The 20777-nt window shown below is 35.8% G+C and overlaps 1 protein-coding gene across 1 annotated transcript in view; it reads right to left on the minus strand.

The window, feature by feature from the left end:
• Nucleotides 1-20777, minus strand: part of DIDO1 (death inducer-obliterator 1) — a 70359-nt gene that overhangs the window by 30831 nt on the left and 18751 nt on the right. Inside the window, 4 exon segments of the mRNA XM_078149893.1 lie at nucleotides 6721-6934; nucleotides 8210-8422; nucleotides 9284-9602; nucleotides 9845-10697. Coding sequence (XP_078006019.1) covers nucleotides 6721-6934; nucleotides 8210-8422; nucleotides 9284-9602; nucleotides 9845-10697 — 1599 coding nt within the window.

Here is a 20777-nt window from a genome sequence, read left to right on the forward strand (position 1 = left end):
TGAGAGAGTCAGTATGTCAATTAATCAGTCTTTGTTAAACTCCTACTCTGTGCAGTGGACTATGATGAATACAATAGCCAGCATGTGAGAGGCAGCACTCCTACGTTTTTCTAAATTCCAGACCTATTCTCTTCATTACCCGATACTGCCCCTGTTAACTTTTCTTTTAAAAATTTGACTATTTATTAGCTATTCTAAAGTAGATTCAAGGAATGCATGGATAAACTAATATCTGAACACAGATTAAAAATCTGTGACATGGGCACTCTTCACAAATGGAAGGGAACTCAAATAAATTCTCCATTCACTGTTTCCAATCTCTTTATAATTCTACCATACAGTATTTTTGGGGAAAAAAATAACTACATATCAAAGTAGGCTTTAGTGAAAGAGCATCTGGAGTCAGATAACCTGGATATTTAAATCCTAGCTCTGTTCACTATCCTGTAAAATCTTGGGTCACTTAAACTCTTTTGGGACTAGGATGTCTCAATTTGTAAAATAGGGAAAATAGTACCTTCCTCAGAGGACTGTTGTGATGGTCAATTAGCAAGTATTTATTAAGGGCCTACTTATGTGCCAGAAATAATCAAATGAACTCTCATAAAACACATTGTTTTTTTGTCAATCTTAGTCATTACTATTACTTATACAATTAGGGATTTGGATTTGGACCAGATAAATTTCATTCTCCCTTTCAGTTCTAAATCTGTCATGTTTTGAAATCTGCTGTCACTGGGACAAATATCCAATTAATACAGATGATTTCAACCTATTTTTATTTCAAATACAATATGGAAATAAAACCTGATCATTTTATCTTCTAAATAAAGGTCCCAGACTGGTCTCCTCTTTAATTGGTTGTATGCTTTAGAGGTCTAAAGCCAGGGATGCAAACTGATTGCTAATCTGAGTATTTTCAATTTTTAGCCAATTTTAGCATCACCAAGTTCAAAACAATGTAATATTTTAATAAAATGTAGTTAACTGATCGTTTCAAATTGAGTCACCATCTACAATTAGGGTTTTTAAAATAGCATGATTCACCCTCTAAAAGAGATAGTCTACAAAAACCCAGATGTCATCTTAATGTATATTATATAGATACTAAGTAAAATATGCTATAATTTACCTTTTCTTCCTCCTGAATCCCTTTCTGGTTCATTCCTCCTGAAAGCCCCTCAACCTTCCATTTAAGTAAATGAAAGGGGCAACAATTCAGACTTAGAAGTTTGCTTCTAGCTTCTATGAGTTTAGAAGCTGTAATTGAGGGATATAACTGCCTTCCTGTTGATACTACTTTAAAGTGTAAATAGCCCATTTATGCAAGAAAACATGAACTACTAGTTACTAGATTTCTGTGAACACTTATCAAAATGTTTTTAAAGTATTAATCTTTAAATATTCCTAAAGCAAACACGTTATCACCTTACTTTTTAAGAAGCATAAGACTCAAAACAGGTACAGTATAGACCGCCCTCTCCTCAGGAATTAAAAAGAAAAATGATTTAAGGAGAGGCATAAATAGGTTAAATGTGCTGATTTCAATTTGTTACAGTTACTGGTGAATTTGCCTTATTTTACCTTTTTCTACATAGAATGCCAATTTTTATAGTATTTCTTGTATATCATATAAAATTACCACCTGAAAATATTTAAGGTCTTAAATCTTCTATCAGAAAAAAAAAATAATCTACCAATAGAAAAATTCAATGATTATTTAGGGGCATGGCAGGACTAAAGAAAATCTTAAGTCTAAAAAGTTCCATGCCCAGCATTAAAGACCCAGTGTATCATGCCACTCCCCTTTCTTGGCTATTCCTTCATTCCCTCCAATTTTGGCCAAACTGGTCTACCGTTTTCCTGCCTTTCCCTCTGTTCCCTACCTCTTTTAACTAATATGTCCTCATCTACTTCACTTGCTCAATTCTTACCCATCTTTTAAAGACCTGCTCAAATGCTATCTCTTCCATTAAAATTTTCCCTGAATGCCCTCCCCCCATCAACCTCCATGAATTCCTAATACACTCACATACTACTTTGTGTGCCTCTCATACATATCCTGCCCTAACTTATCCCATATATAGTCAACTCAATGAGATTGTTTATGAACTTCTCATGCATTCTACTACCTTAGTGTTCTAGATACAGCACTTCATGTGCAGAGGTGCCTGATTGTTGAATAGAAAAAAATGCTGATGCTAGAAGAATGCTTTAGAATCTGGTTTAATCTCCCTCATTTTAGAGATGAAACTTGGTGGTCCCAGAAGTGATTTGTTCACAGTCTCCTGTGCTCAGGCTACCCAAGTCTAGTTTTTTTTTTCCCAACTACAATACACTGCCCAAGCCAATAAACCCCAAAGTCTCTTTCTAGCCAACCTCCCACTCCACACAAATAGCAAAATTACCTTTATTTTGTTGCTGCCACCAACCAACCCATATGCCCAAATGAGACCCCGAATAAACCAATCAGGTTTATTTATCATGCTTGCGTTTCCACAAATTATTTTTTATATGATATCACTTATTACATAAGTTTCATTTTCAGTGAAACCTGTTTAAAGACTTCCCTACCCCCCTAGTTATGTTTTCGAATGGAGGCTGTCCACTTAATAGATTTCAACAGTGGAATAAATGTTTTATACAGGCTACTTAACATGTCCCCTAAAATGCAAAAAAGGGAAAGATTCATTGACACACCTCAGTTTAGTGGGACAACCAGAAATGAGGCACTGGAAATCTATTTTTCCTTATTGCTTTGCCTCCAGTAGTTTTTTAGCAGCCTACATTAAAAAAAAAAAAGGAATACTATCTTAAGTTAAATAGAAGTAATCTGAATATGGTATGTAAAGCTTTTAAATTTTTCAAAAAAAAAAATGTAAAATGTTACCGTAGATCAGGGCTGGGAAAATTCCATGTGCCAAGTCACACTGGCACCTACTCTTTTCAGCGAAATCTTACCCCAACTACAGAAGCGCACTTCACTCTTCCAGCTCATGCAGATTCACTTTTACTAGCTCAGCAACTTGAAAAGAAGTCCTTGGGGCAATGGACAGCAGCAGCGGCCAACCCATTAGGGCTTCTCAGAGCCCTCTGCTACCACTGTACCTGCTCCAACTTGTGCTCCACTCCCTGTAACCAGAGGTAGAGACTGGGCAAGAGGGAGGGTAGGGCTGGCCTCTAGCACTCCCTCCCACCCCCACATACAGGGCCCAGATGTGTTCTGGTCAGACGTGAACAACTCACTCTTTGAACCTTTCCAGATGATTCTTTGAAGCATTTCTGTAGATCGTGGGTAAATGTGGGGTCCAATGTCCTCTGTCAAACATGCAGCTTTCCCACCTACCCCCATTTTTCGTTCTTAGAAGCAAAGAAATTCATCTGGCTCCTACATTTTGAGGATAGCTCATAGATTCAAAGCAAAATTTTGGAAGGTGGTCTAAAGTACATTTTTGTGTTAAACAGTGTGTTCACCATGCCAGCAATATGAATAAGCTCAATGAAACTGGGAAAAAGAAAAAAAAAAGTTGGAAAGAAATGTGCCTTTGAGATTTTAAAGTTCTAAACTACCTACAGAGGGGATGTAGGTATCAAGAATTTAAGAAAATTGTTTTCAACTCTATGACTTACAAAATGATGGGATAAGAGAAGTGGAGAAAGAAACAAAAAGGGATACACAAACAGAAACCAACTTCACATAAATGAGGGAAAAAAGACCCACATCAGCCATTTGGATTAGTTACCACCAAAATCCTAAACTTAAAAACTATTCATGTTAACTGTTTAATATTGTAATATTCTTGACTATATTAGTTATTTCATTAGACTAGATAACTCCCCCTCAGATAACTCCTATCAATGCAGGTGGGAACTTCTCTGTAACTTAAGTCTTAGAGAGTTCCCACAGGGGGCACAATATGCTTCAGTCAGATGAGACTTGAACCCAGATCTTCCAGTTCTCTATCTACTTGCCATACTGCTTCTGACAGTAATTTTAAAATAGACAGTAGAATTAGAAGTTTCAATTTATGGAATCATTGTTCCTCTTCACCAGAAGAATAAATTTCTCATCTATGTGCGGCCCAGAACTCATAGTTGCAGCAGCCATGATAACCCACATTCAACACCGTTTAGGGAAGCAAGTAAATCGAGGCATTTTTCAAACCCCCCCCAAAAAGTGCTTTCAAATGCTTACTAATTTTATAATATATGCATTGAGAGCTAGTCAACTATAAAGGTGGAAAATCTGTAAATAGTGGAAATACTCTTGATAATTATAGAGGTATTATTCTATACCCTCTCCCCTCCTCCCTCTTGTATGTATAGGAGACATTCTACACTGAAGATGATCTAATCCATAGTTCTGTTATCCCAAAGAACACACTAGATCTCATAGTTTTAGTAAAAGGAAAGAAAAGTCATGGGTGGTCACCAATATGTAAGGAAGAGCAGAAGGGTTTAGTAGCAGTCACACAATGAGTGATTTTATGTATTTTACTCCCTGGTATGGTCTTGTAGGTTCATATAAATGTAGGGCTGAAAGGGAATTTAAGAGATCATCTAGTCCACCCCCTTTCATGTTACACTTGAGGAAAAAGTGAGGCCCAGAGGTGTGAGGGTGACTTGACCAAGGTCACACAGGAAGTAGCAGAACAAAGATTCAAATCCAGGTCTTCTAGCTTCAAATCCAATGCTGCCTGGAGTAACAAGAAACATAATAACCAACCTTCCCTTTCCCACCCCACTCCCTTTTTGCCCCACTCTCCCTTCTCCATTGACCCTTTCCTCCTCAAAACCCACCTCAGATGCTCCACTCTCCCCCAATTCTAGTAATTTCATAGTCTTCAGTACATATATTTCTTAAGAATTCAACCTACTGGTTATCTGAACTTTCCTACTCATTTATGGTAACTGAAAACAACATATGTAGGTGAGATGTGCCTCAGTCTAAGTATATAACCCCCTCCTTCCCCCCAAAATTTTTGTTTTGGATAGGTAAGACGGATTAAAGAGGTTGTAGAGAAGTAGAGATGGACCTCATCTCATAATTCTCCTCTTACTGAATTCTGATGGTCTCTAATGTCCCTTACGATTCCAAATTTTTAACAGAGAATTTGCCCTCTCAATTTTAGAGGAATTTAGAATGAGGGTAAATGGGGAACAGACAACAAAGGAATAAGGAGAGCTAAGATGTATTTTCCCCTCTCTGCAGATGGCTTCCTGACATTATAAACAGTTAATAAAACACAGGCAGGTTTTCAGGGATTCAGATATGAAATTCCAGCAGAACCAGATGCAATTTCAGAGTCTGTCATCAAAAACAAGGTGGATGTGTATTGTGCTTTTATTTCCCTTTGCCTAGCCTCTTTTAATTTCCAAAATAACTGTCAGATTGTAAACTAATACAGGTATATATCATCTGTTGACAGAACAGATGTAAGATGCAATAGTTTTAAGAATGAATTTGAATGTCGTAATTTTGTTATTCTGGAACAGAAGGTAAGGTAAGGATGAACTTAATTCTTACATTCCAAAAGCTGTGAATTAGAAAAGCAGGGGCCAGAAATCCAGAAATACTTGAAAATAGAAAGCTAGTTTTTTTCCTTAACTTTCATTAATATTTGCTACAACTCAGAAAACACTATTACTCACTTACCTTTATATATACTATAATCAATCTTCTGTAAAATTGAGTGTTTATGTGAATAAATGTAGTATATGAATTAGACACTCAAAAATAAAACCTTCTTATCTGCCCAGTAAGAAATAAAAAGTTAAACCTGAAAACCTCTAATATAAGCAGAATATCATTTCAGGTTATTTGCAGAAAGTTTCCAAAATGTATAAATCATTAGAACTGATGATTATGTACTGCTGACACGTGCAAAAAATAAAATAAAAATAAAAAAGCTAAATGTAATTTTAAAGATCTGTGATTTTGTTGGTCTGAGTGCTTTCTTCCCCGACACAGATCCCAACCCCTCTAGGACTTGGTAGATGGTCTGCAAGTGACTGTGGCCGAAAAACTCATCAGCCTATGGCCAATCTGGCGAAGAACCTCTCCGAATTTAGCTAGGCTGGTCCTTAGACAGCAGACATACAGTCCGTCCGTCGCTGGGCCCACACTCTCGAAGCCTTTCCAGCTTGGTAGGGGCTGCCAGAGCTTGCACTCCACCACTGAATGGCATAACCTTCAAGAACTCAAGGTCACCTCCACACCACGATGAAGTGTTAGAGGACTTTTGTGGAAGAAAGCTAATAGTACAGCAAGAAAATTATTATTGGTATTGAGCATTGATGAACATGGATGATGTGTTGAACCTATTAAGGCAAAATGTGCTGACATTACTATACTTACCACCTACTGAAAATAGTTTTAAGAACTCAATCATCAAGGACAAACATTCAGCAACCATGTATGGACAACTATGTTTTGTGAGTGGGGTATGTGTGTGTAGGTGGGTGTGTGTGGGGGGGGTGCGGTGTGTTCACATTTTCTTTTTCTCAAAACAAATAAGTCACAAAAGACTAAGAAGTGGATTGGACCTTGAAAATCTCCTTAGATGCATAAATATATGTGAATTGTTGAAGGTGAAGAAAGTGTTTAAGAGCAGAATAAAAACACGATTAAACTTCCAAATCTTGGACAAGCCAAAACTGGGTGGCTATTTAGAATAGAATGTAAAGGATTGATGAGACAAATCCCTGTGTGATACATACATTTATATAACAGTGATGATGAAATGGCAGCAGTCTTTTCTGGCTTTACTGCATTGTAATTGTGATCGCTTGCCCAGGATGGTGTGCTGCTTTCTGAAGCTGTTTCCTTAACAAGTCCTTCATTCCTAGGTGTCGTCACCACAGTTTTCTTTGCAATGTTTTCTTTTTTGTCAGGAGCTGGCCTCTTCTGGACAGAAGAAATTTTAATACCTGCCTGTATAATGTAAAATCTCAATCACTATTTGTAAAATGGCTAAAAGTTATATGACATACTTGATTTCAATTTTTCATTACAATTAGTGTTTGTTATTATACTGTTCCTGTGGGTATGTCAATCAGGTAAAACCACCATGTAATAGTGTGATATAATAACCAAAAAAGCTATATGCTCTTAGGTTGCAATTAACAGAAGTATCAAGTACAGAAGAATGAAGTGGCAGCCCTTCTGTACCCTGATCAAACCAAATATAAAGTAATATGGTTCAATTTTGGATGCCACATTTTAGAAAGAACAGTCACAAACTGGAACAAGCCAAAGATGGTGAAGATCAAAACTATTTTAAAGGGGACGACTGAAGTTTTTAAGTATCTGTGGGGTCACCATGTGAAAGGATTAGAACTTTCTGCTTGGCCCTAAAAGGGAGTAGTACTAGAAGCAATAGAAAGGTAGATCAGCTTAACATGAGGACAAATTTCCTCAAAATGAAAGCTGTCCAAAATTAGAATGGATGCCCCCAGAGGTTATTGGAAGTGTTCAAATACAGGCTAAGTGACCATTTAATATATATAGGACTTGTGATTTTAGGATACATAGATATATATCCACATCCATCCATCCATCCACCCATCCATCTTCCTACCTTTGCAAACACACCTTTGAGGATTCCTTACAATTCTAAATTTCCTATTTTAAAATCACATGGTTAAGTCTCACTTTTTTTTTTAAAGGCAACTGGGGTTAAGTGACTTGCCCAGGGTCACACAGCTACTAAGTGTCAGGTGTTTGGTCTGAGGCCAGATTTGAACTCAGGTCCTCCTGACTTCAGGGCCAGTGCTCTATCCATTGCACCACCTAGCTGCCCCCCAAGTCTCACTTTTGTAATTAGTAAATAAATAGGAATTTAGACAAACTTGTGTAAACTAGCAACAATTTATGGCTTATTATCTGCTACCCATCCATTGTGTATATTAAATAATAATTTTCAATTCTCTGAGGGATGATTAATTAGCTACATATTACCGAGCCTATATTTTGCCTCCTTCTTCTCCAGTGCATTAGCACCTTGACTACAAGGCAGACAGGGGAAGGAACTACTAAAATGTAGTTAGTATCTGTTCCTTATTGATGGCTCTGATGAGAAGCTTGGTAGAGAAGGTCAAACTATTAGCTAAAACAATATTAGCTGTGAATAATTTAGGTATGCTTTTCTTTTCCTTCAAAATAAAAACCATACTTCATTTTTTTGTTTGTCCAAAGTAGCTAGCTTACCTGAACACCAGATTTTGGAAGACTGCACTTTTCAGGTTTCAATTTTGGCTTTTCTTTTACTTTTGGTTTTGGTTCTTTGCCAACGGACAGAAATTTCATGGTGGCTGCAGCATGTTTGAGGATACAATCATTACTACAATATACTGAGTCAGGCTGAGCCACACTGGAACAACCAGGACCAATACATTTTGAGGCACCAGGAGTCTCAATAACCTGCAGATTGAAACGTACAATATATTTGAATAGCATAATTAGAATTATTAAAGAACTTTATAAATCATGTTTGCACTATTCTGTTTCAGTCAAGTGATACTAGTAGCACATAAGTATATATCATCAACATCATAATCACTAAACTTTATCTTCATTTAGTTATTACTTATCAATCTGAATTATTCATACTCCTACCCATTTTCTGGCACTTACTTTTGCAAATACACAAATAGCCAAAAACAAAATCACATGCAATTTCTAGAGAAATTCATTTATCATTTTATAGTTTTAGCTAATTCATTCAAATAAAACCTATTTTTCACTTTTGATAGCTTAAACTATGTGTTTTAGGCCTCAAAATAAGAAAATTTTATGTGAAAATCCTTTAAAGAAAAAAGGAAGCCATAGATCATAATGAAACTATGACTTTTTTTGCGAACATATAAAATTGTATTCCAGGTGGCTTTAATTCTTAACAGCCATGATGATTTTAGCTTATTTCTGGAACTACAATAAAATGTGGTCCTCCCATCTCTAAGACATTTTGTGACAAAGCAGATTACAAGTCATAAGAATTACTCAGAGACAAGTATGGTCACAAAGTAGCAGCAACAGTGGCATACCCATTTTTCTACGGGTTTAATAAAAACATTAAATAAGAAATGAGCTATATTTAAGCCATATTACATTTACTTATCAGTAATAGTTTCAGATAATCAGTTTCATGAAGATTAATTCTAATGGTCTTAATAATAAAGGTTTTAATAAGTTTTAGTAAGTCTGAAGGCTTTAATAAGTCTGAAATTGACACCACATTTCTTTAAAATCCAGCTTTTAAAAATCTTAAGGCAAAATACTCACAGGCTGAAATATTTTGAGCTTTTTCTTGCCACTTGGGTTGGCGGCTTTTTCAATTCTACCCTTGATTCCTTGATCTTCACTGGATTTTTGCTCTATTGTTCCTATACTTGTCAGTTCTGTACCATCAGCATTTTCATGTCTAAACTTAGTTTCCTGCTGATCAGATTCTGAAGTAGTCTCATCCTGTACTTGCAGGATGGTGCAATTTGGACAGATATAATCTTCTCCATTCCTTTCCAAAAGTCTCCCACGAGCTTCAGAAATCCCTACACAATCACCATGAAACCATTCTTCGCATCGGTCACAGCAAATCATAAATCTGAAAAAAATTTTTTTAAATATATCAGATATGGAAAACCAGAATCAAATACGAGCATCAATTTATGGAAATGAAATATTAAGGTAAAAAAAATCTCATTTAGAGATCAATTAACTTTCAATTAAAATCACCATCCTATAACTGGCAGAATTTATCAATAAGGACTGCCTCTTTGAAATTTTCTATCACTTGAATAAACTTAAAGGCAAAAACATACATTTTTCCAACTACCAATTACCTACCTGTTGTTGTGAGGTTGTCGACATATGCAATATAATGCATTAGGGTCATAAACCTCACATTCAGGTTTCCGCTTCACTAACTCTTCAGGTTCTTCATCTTTGATTCCCTGAGGAGCTTTCCCCTCCAACTTACTATCCTGGTCTTCTTTAGACTCCTGGGGCACAGCTATTTGGTCCACTGTCTCAGGTTCTTGCTTACTGGGCACCTCAGTTTCCACTGTATTACCTGCCTCAACATCAACCGTTTCTGTGGGATCTTCTTCACGACGTTTCTTCCTTAGGCGATTTTGTATGCCTTTCAGGGTCAATTCAGAGGGTTCTTGTTCACGCTTCCTTCTAAGACGATTTTGAAGCTCTTTCAATGTCAATCCATCACTGTCACTATCAGAGGTGTCATCATCTTCATCTTCATCATCATCTTTTGTTCCTTTTGTAACTGCAGTGGGCTGACCCTTAACATTCCTGGAGTCAGATTTCTGACCAGTTTTAGTTTCAGGAGTGCTTTCCACACTTCCTTCGGAAGCAGTTTCAACATCAGTAACTGGACAGGAGGCTGGTTCACTTGAATCTTCCAGGGTAACAGGAACATTTTTTCTTCCTTTCCTTCTAACTGTTGTAAGAAATTCTTCTACTCTTTCTGTACGCTTGGGCTGCCGCCCACTTCGACGAAGGGAGAGGCTTTGTTGCTGCTGTTGTGGTTGCTGATCAAGGGACTCTATTTCAGCATCTCCTGCACCCTCACGTTTAGCAATGGTAGTTCTGCGAAAACCCCATGTTTTCCTAAACTCTTTACTTGTGGGTTTAATTGCTTTTGGAGCCTCATCATTGCTTGGGTCACCTTTGTCATCCAAACCTAAAAAAAAAACCCGAAAATTATGAATTTGTTAATCTTTTAAAATGATTTGTTTCTAATAAGTATGTCATGCACACAACAGGTAGAGGGCTGGAAAGGAACCTCCAGGTGATCTAGTCTAGTTCCCTTATTTTACAGATGAGGAAACCAAGGCCCAAAGAAATGATATGCATTGCCTGCTGGTCATGCAGTAAATGGCAAAGCCAGGATTTAGATATATTTCTTTGTACCAAATTACATCCTGAACAATATTTTCTATGTATGAGCATTTGTGCAAAAGGCAACCAAAAAAGAAACACAAGTTTTCATCCACGGAAAAGTGAATCTTTACATTAAACTCATACTTTAGAGTTCAGAAGTTGGCTTTCAGGTTTTTCCAATAGGATTTTGAGGATTACAGGAAAATATTTTTCTACTTTAAATAAAAGTAAATACCTTGGGAATTACTTTCCATATTGTCCAAGCTTGACTCAGATTTAAATGCCACTGATGATTCTGGATTTACAGCATGTTCCATCACAGGAATACCAGAGTTCTATAAGTGTAACCCTAAAAATATACAAAATTAACTTTATTTGTGATGATGGGTTATTTTGCTTTGAACCGTCCACCACAAATAGTATATGTAAATACTTGATAATGAAAACACAAGCCATTACCACTTCACATTTGACTGTTCTGCTCATGTTCAAGAACTGTTTTAAGGGATGAAGGCAACAGAGTATCTATAGTCTCTTACTGTGTACTTATGCATTTGCATCCAAATTTCTATTGTAGTTATGTGTAAGTGTCCTATCTTCCCCACCAAAACTGCAGTTTTATTGAGGAAAGAGATCCCAATCTATCTTTTCCCCCTCAGCACTTATCCTTGTACAGAGTAGGTCTTCATAAATGTTAGTCATTCCAGTGATAAACATACAGACACTCTAGATATTTCAATTCTTTAGGTTTTCACTTCAACTCAGTATCCATTAAGTTTAATGCTAATAGCAAATGATCATTATATTAACTTCTCAGAACCGGTATTAAATTCCTACACATTTATTAAAACCGAATTCAAATGTCCACTCTTTTCTAGTGGAAGCCTCTCTTGATCCCCACTACTCAAAGCTTTCACACACATTGTGACACTATTTGCAACTTAAGCTCATCTTCCTGATCCTAGCCATTAACTTTTTCTTTCCTCTGCATATACTTATAGGCACACGTGGTCTCTTCAAGCATAAGTTCCTTGAGGAGATTTAATTTTTTTTTTAAATCTTTTTATTCCCAGTGGCTAGTACAGTCCCTGACACACAGTAGTAGATGCTTAGTAAATGCTTGATTGATAAGACTTTGTTCATACTCCTTTATGAATTCATCAAGCATTACTTTGTAAGTTATTTATGAATGTGTCATTATCACCCTACTCAGGGCTTCTTAAACTTTTCCTACTCTAGAACCATTCAGCACTTCTTAAACTGTGGGTGAGTCAGGACCCACAGCCACTAGAGAGCCTGCCTTAATTAAGGTGTGTTTTTTTTAATCTCCACCAATACGTGAATCACAGTGCTCTATTACACATTAAAAATTTAATTCCCTAGTATTCTCTTAATTTAAGTTACCCATGTCAACCAAATAATCACAGTATGATCCTTCTTTAAAGTTAACTCACTCTACAATTATTTGCAATCGGTTCATCTAGCCTTTGTAGAAAGGAATCTTGTATATCAATTAACATTATTTCTCTAATTCTATAAACTGCATCTGGACAATTTTTGTAAATAATTGCAAATAAAAATCAAAGCTTATGTGCAGACTTTTTCATTTCTGCTAAGTATGTTGTAAATTGTTAGAAGAGATCTATTTAGTCATAAAAAGTATTAGTATAAGGGTCAGCCTAAAGTAGTTACATAAAAGAGAAAAATCCACATTAATACATCCTTGTGGTCTGGGATATTCAAAAAATTTCAAAGCCAAATAGGAATACTTATTTCCTTAACAAAAGGTAACAGCCTAAATAAATAAATAAAGACCTCTAGGTATAGGAAACTAGAACCGTTATCATTTCACACTTTATCTGACTCAACATCATAGCTGGATATCTTCCTGCAGTTCTAAATAAAATGGAATAGAGTGACGAAAGAAGCGGAAAACCACACAGCAAAATTTACAAAATGTTTACAGTCTGAAAGACTTAGAAAAACACACACCCAAATCTAGAATTAAACAACAAAAAAAGCCAAACCCCAAACAAAACAGGATTCGTCTTGATGTCAACTCAAAGCATCTAGGTCTATCAACCAAAGTTTCACTTGAAGTAAGCTCCTGAAAGAAATCAAAATAGGTTTACAAAAACTATTCTTCCACCATAGGCATTTAATAGCCACACAGCACCTTTAGAATCACTTAAAATCTTCTGAACCTTGTATTCATGAAGTTAAACATAATTTTCCACCACAATAAAAACTGTAACCAATGTAATCAAGTGTTATATGCGTGTCTTTGTGTGAGGTTGTGGTGCTGGTGATGGAAGGGGGAAATAAAAGCATCATACTCATCCTCAAAAAGTTTACAAAATTGTTAAGAAACAAAAATAGAATATAATTTCAAAAATTAAATGCAAAAGGATTGGTTCTGAGTACACCAGCTGTTAAGAGAAAGGAAAGATCAAAAATAGGTTGGAGTAAGTGGAAAGGAAGAATGAATTTTAAAGGGACATGGAGGATATAGATTAGGGAAAGAAAGGCCTTTTTTTTTTTTTGTAAAGGCAATTGAGGTTAAGTGACTTGCCCAGGGTCACACAGCTAGTAAATGTCAAGTGTTTGGTCTGAGGTCATATTTGAACTCAGGTCCTCCTGCCTTCAGGGCCAGCACTCTATCCAGTGCGTCATCTAGCTGCCCCAAGAAAGGCCTTTTGTATTCACTGGGAGTAGCAGTAAAAGAGTGGATAATACCTTAGAGACAGGAATGAGTATAACCTAGAAGAGAGGGGGAGAAAAGAGAAAAAGACTGACAAGACTAGAATATACATGTTGAAGATAAGGTTGGATAGGTCCAAATTAAGGATTTTGAAAGCCAGAATCCCTTTTATTTATGATAAGCAATAGGGAATTCACTATAGGTTCTCGTGACATGATAAAAGATTAATCTGGAAACGCTAGACCAGATAGATTAGAAGGTAAATGTAGCTCTGGTTCACAGACAAGGGATTACAAGAAACTCAAGAACTGAGAGGTAACTCAGGTAATCTAGTCAAATCTGCATATGAAACAATTCTGTCTACAAACACATAAGGAAAAAGGTCCCTTAGTCTTTCCTTGAAGTTCCAGAATGAAGGCTAACCTACTACTTCCCCAATTTGCAAAAGACTACAACTGTTAAAAAAGCCTAAATCTGTTTCTCTCAAATGTTAACGGTTTGCAGCCAAGCAGAGCAAGTCTAATCCTTATCCCTAATACTTGAAGACCCCTCTTCCCGATCAAGTCTTCTCTTTCTCTGGCTAAAAATTGATACTCCATTGTTCTGATTACCTTACATACCACCAATACCCCCTACTCAAGAGTTTTCCTGGGCACATGGTAAGTTTGAGAAATGACAACAAACGATGGAAGTTAGGGCAGTGGTTCTCATTCTCAAAGTATGGTCTGGGGACCCCTGAGAAGTTCCCCCAAGACCCTTTCAGGGGGGGTCTATGAAACAAAATCTATTTTCATAATAATACCAAGACATTAATTATTTGCCTTTTCCCTTCTTTTTCTCTCACAAGCATACAGTGGATTTTCCCCAGAGATTACAAGACCTGTAAATTAAATATTTAGCTATAAATATGAATACTTAATTAATATCACCTCTTAATAAAGGTAACTGATATAAACAAAAGCTCTTCAGGGCTCCTCAATAATTTTTAAGAGTGTAAGGGGTCCCATGACCAAAAAGTTTGAAAACTGTTAAATGTTTAAAGAAATGAATAATTCGAGACTGGAACAAAGTTGTCATCCACAATGGTAAAGTATCAATACTCAACATAAACAAGCATTCCTTTATTTCTGCAAGCATGGTAGTTTGAAAGGTACTTTTGTTAGGACCAAATTACAAGCTTAAAAGGAGTTAATTTGGGGTGATTATAAAAATGTTTCTTCATCAAAGTGGAGTGAGTCATCAACACTGCAAATTTAAATCTAATGATCATCAAAATGTCAAATATTACTATTTTCAAAGAAATTGGTAATTTGTCATCTCAAATCTTTTCAGAATTGTAATCTTTGTTTTGAAGAGACCCAAATTATTTTTAAAATAACTTTAATCATGGAAATAAAAAGTATGCCCATGATTATTATGAAAAAGATTGCCTAAACACAATTAAATTAACATTACACTATTTACCTTCTGTATTTTCTTCCACATATCCCTAACTACTTGATCACAAAACTCTAAAGAACAATACAGAGCCAACATGAAAATTAGTAATTACTTACTAAAATAGTCCCAAATCTTTAAAAACCCTTTTAACTTATTTAATCCACCAATATCTTTCCCTGTTACTAAGTGCTATCTGGAGCTCAGGTCTCACACATCTTACCTATTACTCAGATTCACTCCAACTGCCTTCTCCTTAACTGCTGTCTCCCCTAGTTACTCTAGAACCTACTATGTAACATTCTAAATCATTCTTTTTAAAGACACAGTAAATATTACTCTTTTGCAATCTCGTGTACTTCTCTGTAGCTTTACTTTGGACAAATTACAGATAAATTAAGATAGCCACTATTATTTTAGGTTACTTTACTTACAGTAAAGGACTATACAAAATTATATTCATTATGGTTAAAAATAAGGAACTTATAAACAAAGAATATCTAAGAATTTGTAAAATCATGGAACAACATCAAATTACAGGCTTGACAGAGTTCATAGCCAGAGTTTCCTATTTTATTAGCTATATGACCTTGGACAAATCACTTAACCTGTCAGGATCTCAGTTTCCTTATCTGTAAGATGAGGAGATAAATAAAATTATGTCAAATGCTCCTTACAGCTCTAAATCTGACAATCCTATGACCATCTCTTTCTTGATTATGCCAACTATGCTAAACTTAAGTAAGCTTTGAACGACTAGAAAAAATTACAACATAAGATATAAAGCAAGAGAAAACCATTTCACAAAAACGAACAGCATCACATCCATTGGTAGGTAGGTGGCACAGTAGATAAAACATGGGCCTACAATCAAGAAGAACTGAGTTCAAATCCCTCCTCAGACACTTATACTAGCTGACACTGGGCAAGTCACAGAATGTGTTTGTCTCAACTGTAAAATGGGGAAAATAGCAGCACCTCCCTCAAAGGATTATTGAGGATTAAATAACATTTTTAAGCACTACAGTGCTTGACACACAATAGGTATTATATAAATGCTTATTCCTTCTTTCCCTATCAACCTAAAATAAAATGATCAACATACAAATTGAACACCATTTTTCTAATATTTCTTTCAGAAACACATTCAATTTTTATGCAGTTTAAAATCAAAGCATTTCAGTCCCCTCCTCCCTCAAATTTCTCTACCTGCACAACATCCTGAGGCATCACTGATCCACAGCTCCTCCTAGAACTACAGTCACAATTAAATCAAATTATTGATCAAGTATAGCTGATCTCACTATGCTCCAAAACAATTATTATTAGCATCAATCTCCTCCCAAGTTCTTGTCAAATTCCCATTAGATCACTGGATACCTGTGCAAAGAATATGAATTGTACTTCACTTCCTGTAACAAAATATCAACTATGAAAATTAAGGGGGTTGATTGCTATTAACAATTTTACTTCTTTCCTTCCATGAAATAACTACTATCTTATCAAATTGTCTGTTCAGAATCTCCAACTCACCAGACAAGCTAGCTATCAGAAAAGGAAAAATAATTCCATGTGACTCTAGTATTTTGAAAATAAATTTTGGCTGACTTCACAAATCAACAGTTACAACAAATTTGTAAAAACAATAGTGTTTTCAATTCCATTTGCTCAATGGCCAGTCATTAAGTAGGACTCATTCTAATTAGTCTTTGAGATTCCCCACCAGAAGGTCCATCCTAATTCTCAAAATAGTTTGCACAGAGGCCTAGTTAGCTAAGGAAATTAGTACCTCACTTTTGATGAAAAAAATGTTTTGTTCTTTATATCCCCAGTGCCCAGCACAGTGCCAAAACTTAGTAAGTACTTCATAAATACTTGCAGAATTGAATTGTGACACTATTATATTTACCTGCTTTAAAAAAAAGTCCCTTGAAGTATGTTTGTACACGGTTGATTAATTTCATTTATTTTTACAGCAACAAAACACTACTACTTCTTATTGAAGATACAATGAAAAAAAATTATTTTGCCCCATCTGGTGGCAAAATTGTGTACTGAATTCTTAATGGCTTACCATCTTTTATCATTCTCATCCATTTTTCTTCCAAAAACAAGGTACCCCAAGCAACACTACAAGAGGGGAGGGAGAGACAGAGTAAAGAAGGCCAAGGACAAGATGAAAAAGAATACTTGTAGTTATTATCAAATTGTGATTTAACCTGTGTATTATTCACTCATTTTTCTCTTTAATACAACTCATACTAATGCACTAATATCTCAGAAAATTCAACATAAACTAGCAATAGTTTCCCCCCCTCACAATCTATAATTATTTATTCACTTAACAGATATTAGATAATACTAACCTTTTCCTCATGGAACTTACAGGCTAGTAAAAGATGAGGCACAATTAAATAATCATAAAATATGACATGTTAAGTGCACTAAACATCTGATGAACAAAGTGCTACGTGAGAAACCGTCAAGTCACATATCAGAAAAAATTTCATTCAGACAGAAAGTACTTCTCCAAAAGTCATTCATTACAGATATCTTAGCTGAGGAACTGCAGAAAAATAGGTTCTGTCACCACCTTACTGAGGAGGGCCAAAACAGTTTTTTTCTACTTATTGATGTGGTCCCCATCAATAGCCTCTTTATAAACCCACATAAAAAAGAGGTAACAGCTACAAAAACATCATAACAGGGCATAAGCCCTGAAGAGAATACATTTATAGACTGACACAAATGACAGACAAATGGAAACTGAGTGTACTGCACATCATATTTTAGATCAGATATTAATTTTTTTTGTCATGGAGCTCTTTGGTAGTCTGGTGAAACTTACACCCTTATCAGAATCAAGTTTGTTGCCTACATAATCTTAATTTAAAAGTGCTAAATTTCAGTTAGAGTCCAGTGAAAAAAAAGATCTAATTGTTTTGCCCATAAAAGTACATAAATCTCCCCAAATCTATCCATGATCTATTGGGGGTCTGTGGATCTCAGGTTAAAAAAATCTTTTTATAAATTTGGTTGGGGTCAAGACTAGTAATTCAATTTTTAATTTTTTAAATTATTTGCTATTATCAGTCACCCACAAAAAAGCAAAAAACTGACTGTTCACACGTAATTTATTAATAAGTACTGGAATGTGGAAAGAAACAAAACACCTAGAAACATTTGACCAAAATCTCAAATTTTCAATTTTTATATCAGCATAACATTGGTGGCTGCCCATTTTCAAAATTGCCTTCAAAAATGTTCAAATGAGCAGGCAAAGGGACTGATTGATGCCTTGAAACTAGTTTTATACTTTCAGTAGCTTTCTCGTGGCTCTACTACATGTTTTCTAAAACTAAACCTTAAAAAGGATGCTTCATGATTAACCAAACCCGATTCTACTGCAGCTATGGATGACACTTGAACAGTCACATGTAAATGAATAACTTAGGTGCCTAAATCAGGAATAATACTAGTTTCCTTAATTCTTAGAGCTTGTCAGACCTTAATTCTGGGGGACAGGTGTTCAAATTCTCTTTGGATACTAAAGGGAACTCACCTATGATCAAATTTGTAGTAAAAAAATCATGTAAAATTATTATGGTAAATAATTGGGACAGGAAATTCAGAATCATACACCAGGGTCATACTCAGCACATAAACTACAATAAGAAATACCAGAAATGTAATTTACTTTCACTTTCAAAAAACTTTCCTAAACCAGAAGCCAGATACTGTTATGACCAGACAGCTTATTTTTAAGTTGTGAAACATTTCAGTCCATCAACAAGCACCTATTAAGGTATCTTCAACCTAACCATGTGATGTGCCAGATGCTGTGCTGTGTTAGGTAGGTATAAGGAAACAAAACTCAAACAGTCCCTACCCTCAAAGGGCTTACTTTCTAGCAGTGAGAGAAAATATGTACAAAAATATGTGTAGACAAAATAGATCATTTAAAAGGGGAATTCATTAATAGTTTTTTTTTTGGGGGGGGGTGGAGAGAACAGAGGCTTCCAATTAAAGGTGGCAGTGGAAGCTCTAAGCCAGAAAGGAAATTAGGAATTCTAGAGGTGAGCAGGGAGTATATCCCAAAATGAGGGACACCTAGGCAAAGAGCCAGGAGATAGGAGTTGGAGTGTTAAGTGGAAGAAACAGTTAAGTAGATAATTTGGGCTGGACTTCTTCCTTGAGAGGAATAATGTGTGAAAAGTTTGGAGACTTCTACTCCAAGCATACTTTCATGAAATTTTAAAGCTGAAGGAGATCTTATAGGTCATATAGCACAACTTTTATAGGTATACAAGTAAAAGCCAAGAAAAATATGGTGTTTTGCCCAAGGACACAGCTAGTTAGTGGCACAGCTAGAAACCAATCCAGTGTTATTTCCATTCTCCTTTCCAGCTAGTCAGTGGTAAACTTTAATGCAGCATTATGTTTAGTTATCTGGGATTTTGAGGCATTTTTTCCAATAGTGACTGCAGTTTTAGGTATAGAAAATGTCTGTGACGAGTGTCTTTGCTTCAATTTTTAAGGTGCAAAAGGAAAAGATAATACTAAAATGAAAACCCAAATGATGCTAAACAAAGGTTATACATTAAAACACTGAAAACGGTATTTTTTTCAAGTACTTAAAAAATGAGACAAAGAAAACCACACATTCCAAATCCATATTCAACCCACTGGTTCAAATGGCTAACTTGCCCCTCAAGACTAATTCTGCCTTGTGCTCTGAAACCAACAACCCCCCCCAAAAAAAAAACCCACACAGCACTTAAGGATGCATTTAAAATCGCTTATGAATTTCAAGAGGTAGAACAAACCTTTTTGTTATACTAGTTCTCACTTTTGCAGCAGTAAAAGGTACTTAGCCCACCACCAGGGAATATTTTTTTTCCTTTGTAATAATAAGGAAGCTCAATTAGTCATTATTCAAAGTCAAAGAGATATGCCCTTAGGCATTTCCGTATACCCTCCACAATATTGCCCTTCCTCTTTTACTTGTATACTACATAGTCCAGCACAAGTTGTTTCAAAAGCGTACAGATTTACATAAGTTTGTTACTTGGTTCAAACTACCCTTTTCATACACGACTAGTCACTACTCTCCCTTTAGTCAGCAGGCCCTTTCATCAAGCTGCGGAACTTTAGGAGTTGTAATTCTTTAGTATAGTATAATCTACATTTTGGGCTGTTGCTTTTAGCCCCACTTTTGACCTCTGAAAGATCACGTTCTTTTCTGTTTGGTCTACAAGTATCTCCCAGTTGACTGCTGGTTTTAAGTTGTAGCAGAGAGAGTAACTACTAGCTACCCCAACTTACCTGTTATCACTTTGGCTCTGACCCTAGCAACTTTCTCTCTGGCTTCCGTCTGTGTAAATCCTCCCTCAGCTGACCCTCTAGGGTAAATTCTCTCTATATTTGAACTACCAGATTCTCTGTAAAAGGAGAGGGTGTGGCTGGAAATGGTTAAGTAGAAAGAGTTTTAAGACCAATTCTGGATCAATTCTTCCCCCTCCCAACCTGGATATATTTAATCTTATCTGTGATATACACATTCAAAAATTACACATTAAAAGTAACCTCCTTAAAGGTAACCCCAATATTTTAGTGTTTAAAAATTTTAGGACCTCCTCATTTATATTTTAATATTGAAAGCTTTACCTCTGTCTCCATCTGCTAGGTACCCTCCCAACCCAATTCATCAATAGCTAGAACAAAAAACTGAAGGGGATATTT

The sequence above is a fragment of the Phascolarctos cinereus genome, unplaced genomic scaffold, assembly GCF_003287225.1.
Source record: "Phascolarctos cinereus isolate Bilbo 61053 unplaced genomic scaffold, phaCin_HiC Scaffold_2;HRSCAF=192, whole genome shotgun sequence".
NCBI classification, from domain to species: Eukaryota; Metazoa; Chordata; class Mammalia; order Diprotodontia; family Phascolarctidae; genus Phascolarctos; species Phascolarctos cinereus.